The 11758-nt window shown below is 40.1% G+C and overlaps 1 protein-coding gene across 1 annotated transcript in view; it reads right to left on the bottom strand.

Annotated features, from left to right (window-relative positions):
• The window catches only part of LOC106607533 (beta-1,4 N-acetylgalactosaminyltransferase 1), a 35612-nt gene that overhangs the window by 742 nt on the left and 23112 nt on the right, over window positions 1–11758 (bottom strand). Inside the window, exons 9-10 of the mRNA XM_045721310.1 lie at window positions 4917–5060; window positions 3799–4030 (exon numbers count right to left, since the gene is read on the bottom strand). Coding sequence (XP_045577266.1) covers window positions 3799–4030; window positions 4917–5060 — 376 coding nt within the window. The remainder of the gene's footprint in view (window positions 1–3798; window positions 4031–4916; window positions 5061–11758) is intronic.

The raw sequence follows: 11758 nt of genomic DNA, 5'->3' as shown, positions 1-11758 counted from the left end.
GTTGAGCAAAGCACTTAACCCTAATTGCTCCTGCAAGTCACTCTGGATAAGAGAGTGTCTGCAAAATTACTAAAATGTAAAATGTGTGCAACGGTTTTTACGGGGATTTAATGGCCCTCTTAGCATAGGATAAACTTTAATGTCACTGGTGGGAAAATTGTCTTAGACACACAGTACTGCTATAAACACAGTACAAACAGACTGAAAAATACACACTCAACATTATACGATACCGCCGCCATCCACATTGTGCACTTCTCATACTGTATATCTACATACAGATGAAGTAGGAAGTTTACATAAACTAGTTTTAATGACTCCAACCTAAGTGTTTCAACCACTCCACAAATTTCTTATTAACAAACTATAGTTTTGGCAAGTTGGTTAGGACATCTACCTTGTGCATGACAAGTAATTTTTCCAACAATTGTTTACAGACAGATTATTTCACTGTATTAAAATTCCAGTGGGTCAGAAGTTTACATGAACTAAGTTGACTGTGCCTTTAAACAGCTTGGAAAATTCAAAAAAATGACGTCATGGCTTTAGAAGCTTCTGACTCAGTGCCTCTTTGCTTGACATCATGGGAAAGCCAAAAGAAAATCAGCCAAGACCTCAGAAAAAAAATTGTAGACCTCCACAAGTCTGGTTCATCCTTGGGAGCCATTTCCAAACGCCTGAAGGTACCACGTTCATCTGTGCAAACAATAGTACACAAGTATAAACACCATGGGACCACGCAGCCGTCAAACCGCTCAGGATGGAGATGTGTTCTGTTTCCTAGAGATGAACGTACTTTGGTGCGAAAAGTGCAAATCAACCCTAGAACAACAGCAAAGGACCTTGTGAAGATGCTGGAGGAAACAGGTACTAAAGTATCTATATTCACAGTAAAACGAGTCCTATAATCGAAGAAGCCACTGCTCCAAAACCACCATAAAAAAGCCAGACTACGGTTTGCAACTTTACTTTTTGGAGAAATGTCCTCTGGTCTGATGAAACAAAAATAGAACTGTTTGGCCATAAAGACCATCATTATGTTTGGAGGAAAAAGGGGGAGGCTTGCAAGCCGAAGAACACCATTCCAACCGTAAAGCACGGGGGTGGCAGCATCGTGTTGTGGGGGTGCTTTGCTGCAGGAGGGACTAGTGCACTTCACAAAATAGATGGCATCATGAGGAAGTAAAATTGTGGATATATTGAAGCAACATCAAGACATCAGTCAGAAAGGTAAAGCTTAGTCGCAAATGGACAATGACCCCAAGCATACTTCCAAAGTTGTGGCAAAATGGCTTAAGGACAACAATGTCAAGGTTTGGAGGGGCCATCACAAAGCCCTGACCTCAAATCCAATAGAAAATTTGTGGGCAGAACTGAAAGTGTGTGCGAGCAAGGAGACCAACAAACCTGACTCAGTTACACGAGCTCTATCAGGAGGAATGGGCCAAAATTCACCCAACTTACTGTGGGAAGCTTGTGGAAGGCTACCTGGAACGTTTGAGCCAAGTTAAACAATTTAAAGGCAATGCTACCAAATACTAATTGAGTGTATGTAAACTTCTGACCCATTGGGAATGTGATGAAAGAAATAAAAGCTTAAACTCTATTATTCTGACATTTCACATTTTGAAAATAAAAGTGGTGATCCTAACTGACCTAAGACAGGGAATTTTTACTAGGATTAAATGTCAGGAATTGTGAAAAAGTGTATTTAAATGTATATGTAAACTTCCGACTTCAACTGTACATAACACATAATGGCCAAGTCTCCCTCCTAAAATAATCAAGAAGCTAAACAAATAATATATATACACAGTACCAGTCAAAAGTTTGGACACACCTACTCATTCAAGTTTTATTTTTTACCATCTTCTACATTGTAGAATAATAGTGAAGACATCAAAGCTATGAAATAACACATATGGAATCATATAGTAACCATAAAAGTGCTAAAGAAATCCAAATATATTTTTCAAAGTAGCCACCCTTTGCCTTGATGACAGCTTTGCACACTCTTGGCATTCTCTCAACCAGCTTCACCTGGAATGCCTGTCCAACAGTCTTGAAGGAGTTCCCACATATGCTGTGCACTTGTTGGCTGCTTGACCTTCACTCTGCAGTCCAACTCATCCCTCGTGTTTCTTGGTCCCACATCTTTTTCTAATTGGTGTCCTTTAGTAGTGGTTTCTTTGCAGCAATTCGACCATAAAGGCCTGATTCACACAGTCTCCTCTGAACAGTTGATGTTGAGATGTGTCTGTTACTTGAACTCTGTGAAGCATTTATTTGGGCTGCAATTTCTAAGGCTGGTAACTTAAATTAAATTATTCTCTGCAGCAGAGGTAACTCTGGGTCTTCCTTTCCTGTGGCGGTCCTCATGAGAGCCAGTGTTGTCATAGTGCTTGATGGTTTTTGCGACTGCACTTGTTCCATATTGACTGACATTCATGTCTTAAAGTAATGATGCACTGCCATTTCTCTTTGCTTATTTGAGCTGTTCTTGCCATAACATGGACTTGGTCTTTTACCAAACAGGGCCATCTTCTGTATACCAACCCTACCATGTCACAACACAACTTGATTGACTCAAACGCATTAAGAAGGAAAGAAATTCGGACTACAAAAGGGACATCAATGGGGCTGTAGTGGAGCGGGTCAAGAGCTTCAAGTTCCTTGGTGTCCACATCACCAACAAACTATCATGGTCCAACCACACCAAGACAGTTGTGAAGAGGGCACGACAACACCTTTTCCCCCTCAGGAGACCGAAAAGATTTGTCATGGGTCCCCAGATCCTCAAACAATTCTACATCTGCACCATCGAGAGCATCCTGACCAGTTACATCACCGCCTGGTATGGCAACTGCCCAGTATCTGACTGTAAGGTGCTATAGAGGGTAGTGTGTATGGCCCAATACATAACTGGGGCCAAGCTTCCTGCCATCCGAGACCTATATACTAGGCGGTGTCAGATGAAAGGCCCAAAAATTGTCAAAGACTCCAGTCTCCCAAGTCATAGACTGTACTCTCTGTTACCGCTGGGTAAGCTGTACCGGAGTGCCATGTCTAGGACCAAAAGGCTCCTTAACAGCTTCTACCCCCAAGCCTTAAGTCTGCTGAACAATTCATCAAATGGCCATCTGGACTATTTACATTGACCCCCCATTCGTTTTTACACTGCGGCTACTTGCTGTTTAATATCTATGCATAGTCACTTTACCCCTACCTACATGTACAAATTACCTCGACAAACCTGTAACACGCACATTGACTCGGTACCGGTACCCCCTGTATATAGCCTCGTTATTGTTATTTTATTGTGATAATTTTTTTACTTTAGTTTATGGTAAATGTTTTCTTAACTCTTCTTGAACTGCATTGTTGGTTAAGGGCTTGTAAGTAAGCATTTCATGTACTTGATTTGAATTCCACAAATTAACTTTTAACAAAGCACACCTGTTAATTGAACTGCATTCCAGGAAGCTGGTTGAGAGAATGCCAAGAGTGTGCAAAGCTATCATCAAGGCAAAGGGTGGCTACTTTGAAGAATATAAAATACATTTTGATTTATTTAACACTTTTTGGGTTATTTCACTGTTTTGATATCTTCACTATTATTGTACATTGTAGAAAATAGTAAAAATAAAGAAAAACCCTGGAATGAGTAGGTGTGTCCAAACTTGACTAGTACTGTATGTATATAAAATAAAAGTATCCCATCTAATGCAGATCTTCAGATCTCAGCGAGACTTCCTGGATAAATAAAGGTAAAAAATATATATCAATTTAAAAGCCAACCTGAATGCGCCACTCTCTTCAGCCGGGGGTCAAAGCCCACTTTGCGCACGGCGTCGGTGCGACCAAGGAATAAGTTGACCACCCCGCTGGTGAAGGAGCAGGTGGGGAAGCCTGGAACAGGTTGGTATTTCACTGCACCCTTTCTGTTCAGACAACCCCCGTCCTCCCCATTACCCTCCTCGTACACCAAAGAGAAGTAGAACTGGCCGTGGCCCGCCACAGAGCCCCCCACCTGATCACAAGAGGCAGAGAACAGAGCAGGTCCACATGTAGTAATAATAATTATTATTCATTTAATTTGTAAAGCACAGACAAAATGCGTTGAAAAAAATTCTATATAAACAATCCAAAACACAGAACTTATATATATATATATATATATTTATTTATTTTTTTTCCCCTAAGAGTGTATCTAGAACCTAAAAGAGTTATACTGCTGTACCCATAGGAGAACCCTTTGATTGACTATTTTTAGTTATAGGTAGAACCCTTTTCGGTTCTATGTAGAAACCGTTCTACAGAGGATTCTACATGGAACCCACAAGGGTGTAACCAAAAACAGTTCTACCTTGAACCAAATTGGGTTATCCTATTGGGACAGCTGAAGAACCCTTTTGGTATCATTTTTCCCAAGAGTGTGGAACATAGACAACAAGCAAAGCTATATTCATGTGTTGTCAGATGCAGAGGGCATGAAAACAGAATTAGCAGAGGTCCTTGAAAGCTTTTCTGAACAGCAGGGTATTGACCTGTGCCTTAAACGAGGACAGAGACTCTGCACCCTGACAGTGTATGGAAGTACGTTCTACAGCCGCTCAACTGAAAACCCTGTCACATAGTTATTAGTCTGCTGAAGGGAGATGGACCTGGAGGAGTGAAATGTGCGTGTGGGGCAGGAGGGTAGAATAAGGTCAGACAGGTACTTGGATTCAGAGTTGTGGATAGCTTAGTCGGTCTGAAGCAGGATTTCTTTTCTTTTTTTTCACACCATCAAGATTGTTAAGAGAGTGTTGAGAGTTGTGTTACCACTGACGACCAGTCCCAGTCTAAGCAAAACAGGTAATACTTGTTCTAGCCTGGTGACATATCGGGGATCAGGCTACAGTGACTCTGCTCACCACATCTAGTTCTGGTGTGGCCTCCATCACCTCCACCAGATTCTCAATCTTCGTTTTGTCTGTGAACAGGAAGTCGTCATCGACCCAGAGGAAGTATTTGGTAGTAACCTGCGAGACAGCCAGGTTCCTGCCAGCAAACCAGCCCTTTGTGAAGGAAAATGTCCTCAAAATTACTTTGTAATCTGTGATGAAAATATCCAATAAAAGAATGGTAAACTTGTTAACTGCAAAATGTGTTCCCGACTCAACAGTTCATCATCAAAAGTCTTTGGGTGCAGGATTCGAAAGGCATACAGATGTAGGATCTTAATTTGACCAGCACTGTCATCGCAAAATAGTCCTGCAGCAAAGGGATTTGAACGTTTAGTACATAATGTTGCTTGATAGGTGGTTAGGGTATTAGCTGGCTAAAATTACACTACTGTAAATTCCGGACTATAAGCCGCAACTAGTCCTGCAGCAAAGGGATTTGAACGTTTAGTACATAATGTTGCTTGATAGGTGGTTAGGGTATTAGCTGGCTAAAATTACACTACTGTAAATTCCGGACTATAAGCCGCAACTTTTTTCCCAGGCTTTGAACCTCGCGGCTTAAACAATGACGCGGCTAATATATGGATTTTTCCCGCTTTTTTCTAAAAAAAAAACACATTCTGTGACGTGCTCAGTTTTTTGGCGGCATGAAGCTTTCATTAGACCAATGAAATTGCTGAACGGGTTAAGGTCAAACAACTTTTTTGTTTACTGTTTAGATTAAATCGAGCGCTCTCAAACTTCCCATCATTCTGATAACGGTAGTCATTTTGTCACCCTCATCATGGCAAAGACACAGAGAAATGCATATGATGCAGCTTTCAAGTTGAAGGCGATTGATCTGGCTGTTGGAAAAGGAAATAGAGCTGCTGCACGGGAGCTTGGTCTTAATGAGTCGATGATAAGACGTTGGAAACAGCAGCGTTAGGAATTGACTCAGTGCAAAAAGACAACTAAAGCTTACTGCTAATTATTATTTTTTTTTTTTACAAGCCGTGTTTCGTTAAAGCCTGTGTAAAGTTCATATGTTTCAATGTACCGGTAGGCACCTGCGGCTTATAGACATGTGCGGCTTATTTAATGTTCAAAATAATATATATTTTTTTTTATTCAGTGGGTGCGGCTTATATTCAGGTGCGCTTAATAGTCTGGAAATTACGGTACATAAGTGCAATGCTGTTAATATAACCATGTGTTAGTACGGGTTTTCAGTGAATTTATGTAAATCCCAAAGCTCATCTGTATTTTCTTACGGTGCGTGAATATTCACAGTAACAGTGATCAAATTAAGATCCTACACCTGTATAACATAGGAAAGGAAACCTTGCACTAACTGAAATAGAATGGTCTTTAGCAGCTGCAAATGTCTAATGAATGGACGGGTTCTGCCGACAACCTTCTTTAGCGGTAGGAGAACAATTGGCATGCGCCTATTATTTCTAGCTTATGTCACATTGTCATACTGCTTTTCTTCATATTGAACATTTCTTATGTTAATGATAAAAAAACACTTTTTTTTTTAAAACAACTCCATAACAGCTTCACAATGGTTGGCATGATTATACAACACAGTAAGGACACCTGCTCTTTCCATGACAGAGATTGACCAGGTGAATCCAGGTGAAAGCTATGATCCCCCATTGATGTCACTTGTTAAATCCACTTCAAATCAGTGAGTATGTTTACATGCACGCTAATAATTGGATATTAAACTTATTACGGTAGTAGGCAGATTATGCAATAGTCATCTTACTCTGTTTATCTTAAAAATCGGCGTCAGGTCAAAATCGAAGTAAGCATACGCCGATTAACCTGTTTGGGATAGGGGGCAGTATTTTCACGGCCGGATAAAAAACATACCCGATTTAATCTGGTTACTACTCCTGCCCAGAAACTAGAATATGCATATAATTAGTAGATTTGGATAGAAAACTCTAAAGCTTCTACAACTGTTTGAATGGTGTCTGTGAGTATAACAGAACTCAATGGCAGGCCAAAACCTGAGAAGATTCCATACAGGAAGTGCCCTGTCTGACAATTTGTTCTCCTTCTGTGGCCTCTCTAAAGAAAATACAGCATCTCTGCTGTAACGTGACATTTTCTAAGGCTTCCATTGGCTCTCAGAAGGCGCCAGAAAGTGGAATGACGTCTCTGCAGTCTCTTGGCGAAAAACAGCAGGAGTTTTTGTGAGTGGTCAGGCAGGGAACAATGACAATGGAGATGCGCGTGCACGAGATGACTCCATGTTTTTCTTTCAGTGTTTGAATGAATACAACGTCGCCCGGTTGGAATATTATCACTATTTTACAAGAAAAATAGCATAAAAATTGATTTTAAACAGCGTTTGACATGCTTCGAAGTACGGTAATGGAAAATTTTGACATTTTTTGTCACGAAATGCGCTCGCGCGTCACCCTTCGGATAGTGACTTGAACGCACGAACAAAACGGAGGTATTTGAATATAACTATGGATTATTTGGAACCAAAACAACAATTGTTGTTGAAGTAGAAGTCCTGGGAGTGCATTCTGATGAAGAACAGCAAAGGTAATCCAATTTTTCTTATAGTAAATCTGAGTTTGGTGAGGGCCAAACTTGGTGGGTGTCAAATTAGCTAGCCATGATGGCCGGGCTATGTACTCAGAATATTGCAAAATGTGCTTTCACCGAAAAGCTACCTTAAAATCTGACACCGCGATTGCATAAAGGAGTTCTGTATCTATAATTCTTAAAATAATTGTTATGTTTTTTGTCAACGTTTATCGTGAGTAATTTAGTAAATTCACCGGAAGTTTTTGGTGGGTATGCTAGTTCTGAACATCACATGCCAATGTAAAAAGCTAGTTTTTGATATAAATATGAACTTGATTGAACAAAACATGCATGTATTGTATAACATAATGTCCTAGGAGTGTCATCTGATGAAGATCAAAGGTTAGCGCTGCATTTAGCTGCGGTTTTGGTGACATATATGCTTGCTTTGAAAATGGGTGTGTGATTATTTTTGGCAGGGTACTCTCCTGACAATTTAATGTTTTGCTTTTGCTGTAAAGCCTTTTTGAAATCGGACAATGTGGTTAGATAAAGGAGAGTCTCGTCTTTAAAATGGTGTAAAATAGTCATATGTTTGAGAAATTGAAGTTATAGCATTTTTGCGGTATTTGTATTTCGCGCCACGCTATACCATTGGATATCGCTAGCGGAACGTCTGTCCCTAACAGGTTTAAAACACCTGGTTGTCTGAGCAATCTTTCAAATGATTAGGACATGGAAACACCTTAAATCAGCGTAACAGAGGTATTGGATCTGCGCATGTGATACCACCAGCCGAGCGAGCCTCCCTCTTTAGCGCGAGTGAAGTGTGTTCAGAAACAACTGAATGTATGGCTCTTAGAAGTAGTTCACATACAGACTTTATATGTCCGAACTCAGAATAAAACATGCTTCCCAAAAATAGCATGCTCGCTGTGGTAGAACGCGATTGGCGATTGGCCAATTTTGATTGGCGTTTGTCTGCATTTATCAAAGTAGCATTAGGTAGCCTGATTTCAGGTGTGTCCATGTCAACAGGATTGTTATGGCAATCGGTCTTCTTACAAAGCATGTGAATGCCTTAAATCAAACTATTGTATTAATTAAGGGGGGAAGGCAACTCAATATTGGGAAGGTGTTCTTTATGTTTTGTACACTCAGTGTCAGTGGAGGCTGGTGGGAGGAGCTATAGGAGGATGGGCTCATTGTAATAGCTAGAATGGATTAATTTAATTCCAGCCATTACAATGAGCATGTCCTGCTATAGCTCTTCCCACCAGCCTCCACTGCTCAGCATATATTGACAGTCAAAATAAAATCTGATTCTGATATGGTTAGATTGGTGAAAACAATTTACATTACTGGAGTTAGCATAATATGACAAGCTACCCTGACACTGACAAACAATAGGGGTTTCAGCTATATTGTTACAGAATAGCTTTTTTAACAATTGTAGCACAAAAACTACAACCAGTTTCTATGTTGATAAGGTTAATAAGAAAATATGTCAAATGACTTGAATATGGCAAAGGTGTAACAATTTGTATTTGCGTCAGTAAGTGACTGAAACGCATCATACAAATATTGATCGTTAAAAAAAATCTACATTTCTTCAATTGCGGTTTTGTCACAGTACCTTCTAATGCAGGGGCGAAAATCTGATATCAACTTGAGGGGACAATTACATGAAATTTTCTCAAGAGCAATTCCTGAGGGGGACACCAAAAGTAGTGCTGTAACACATAGCCTACATTGTAATATGGTAAATGTATATTGAGGAACCAAAGAAATAAGGTGTTTGCCGTACTCCTAACTACCGGTACCCAAAACTACCCAACTAATCACAACAGCAATACCATTGCCTTTAACAAATCTTAGTTCAGTCACCAGTTTAAGTTGAGAGTGGGGGTATCCATGGCATTTTCCAATTATGTTCCTATTTTACAAGTCAAAAAAATTGAGAACCTTTCATAATGTTGCCAAACAAAGACTCAATAAACTTACCTGAGACTCCCTGTCTCTGCCAGTCTGTCCCTGCCTATCTGTCCCCAACTCTGCTGTCTGTGTGCCATCTGTTGCCTGCTCTGCCTAAGGACATCATTGTGAAACATTTCCATTAGAATGTCATTTCTTTCTTATGAACATTTTATCAACTAGTCTTTGAGATATTAGGCTACTAGGGTTCTTACTATGCGTTTTGGTGTATTGAAAAATACTCTGATGTCCGTCTTTTATTTTTCTGCCATTTTTCTACCTGGCTGGCTGGCTGGCTACACACACAGTGTGTAGGTTATTTACAGTAGGAGATGGGCTTCTATCATCTATCATTCTATATGGGCTTCGATCTAAAAGGTAGCTAGCAAATGTGAAACGGATTAAAATGACAAGAGTTGACAGCTGTATGAGTTCACCATTTACACAACATATGCTGCAACCTTTTGTAATTTTAATAGTTTGTTTGATATTGGCTGGCTTCCAACAGTAGCTGAATTTGCAAAGCTAGCGAGCACCAATTCAGTTTCAGTGGTGTTTGCTATAATCTTTGCTACCCGGGTTAAATAAAGGTGAAATAAAATAAATAAATAAAAGTTCCCTTGCGACAATTTTGCTTTTGCAACGAGACCATTAAATATATTTAAGACAATGGTAGAAGAGAGTGTAGTTCTGTTCAGTTTGGATTTCAGTTTATCGCTAACCTTATCACAGGGACTAACTTACATCATCTGCATGCTGATCTTGGAATAAATTGACGATAGCAAAGATTCCATCTTTGACGACGCCACATAAATGGAATAGGTACTAGCTAGCTTAATAGTTAATATTTGCGCGCTAGCTCTGCATATTCAGCTAGTGTGTGTGCGCGATTGACTGGATTAACCTCACGTCAGTTACGTTCATTGAGTGCCTTTCAGACAGTAGACACGACCCCTCTGTTACCTTGCCAACTAAGGAACTGGCAGTGGATCAAACCATTGTGAGGCAAAGGGTGGGGGGGGGTTGCAATCTTTTGAAACTTAAAAACGCACTATTAAGTTTCTATAATCAACACAATTGCTTTCATTGCGTATTATTAATATTATTTAAATTACATAGTTATGTTTCAGTGATATTTTGGGGGGGGACAAATCATATTTTTCCCAGGATGGGGGGGGTCGTGTCCCCCCCGGGATTTCCGCCCCTGTTCTAATGTCTCCTGCGTGGCTGGTGAGCATTGTGAAGTGAAACAGTCCTACTTCTCAGGAATGGGGTGATAATTAAAGTTAGAACAAAAGTTTGAGCGAAATGTGTAGGAACAAAACCACTTAACTTCTGATTGCGGAACATTTCATCTTCAATCTGAGCCAGATTGACAGCGCTCTGACCCAATGAGAATGGGGAGGCAATCATATTTCGGGGGGGGGGGATCCACCCCTGCTACCCCACTGACAACGCACCTGTCCACGTTGTAACCGTTTGCGTCTACACACTGTAGTAAAATGTCTCTTAACCGTCCACTGTGTCTTCATTGTGACCATATCCTAGTGTCTCCCTCTATTCAAAATATTTGACAGATATTCTTTCTAAATAATATTTTATTTTAAGACATATTGGATGCCATAAGTCAATGGCGTCACTTGTCAATGATTTCAGAGGGCGGGATAATGATGATTTAAATGGTCTCACTGTCCAGATCCATCTACACTTGTAAGATATCCAGACAGAATGCGTGTCTTCCTCGGGAGGTGGTCATAAAGATCTGATAACAATTAGATCACAATGAGTCTTTTAATCGTCTACACCCGTCTAAAAATGTGGGCACAATAAGAAAGTGGACAAGATCAGGACAAAGGACACATGTTAGAGCCAGGTAGGCTGTGTTTACGCCAGCTGCCCAATTGTAATATTTTTTCCACTCATTGGTCTTTTGACCGATCACATTAGATCTTTTCACATTAGCTCTTTTTCAGAGCTGATATGATTGGTCAAAAGACCAATTAGTGAGGGAAAAAAATTATCAGAATTGGGCTGCCTGTGTAAACGCAGCCATTTAAACAAGCCTTTTGTTTCAACAATAGCCACCATGAATGAGAAAAATGTATGTGACGTCATCTAAATAAACGTGCATAATTACGAAGGCTGTTTCCTAAACCTGCTCATTTGTCTGACTGCTGCTGCCGATAATGACAATTAAAACTTCAAGGCTTTGGTGGTTGTCTGCGTTCTTCTCAAATGTATTATTATTAAATTCCAGTGTGGCTGACTGGAGTTTGTTACAGACGTAGGATCTTAATTTGATT

The sequence above is a fragment of the Salmo salar genome, chromosome ssa06 (genome assembly GCF_905237065.1).
Source record: "Salmo salar chromosome ssa06, Ssal_v3.1, whole genome shotgun sequence".
NCBI classification, from domain to species: Eukaryota; Metazoa; Chordata; class Actinopteri; order Salmoniformes; family Salmonidae; genus Salmo; species Salmo salar.
The sequence above is the reverse complement of the archived record's forward strand: the minus strand, read 5'-3'. Positions and strand labels throughout refer to the sequence as shown.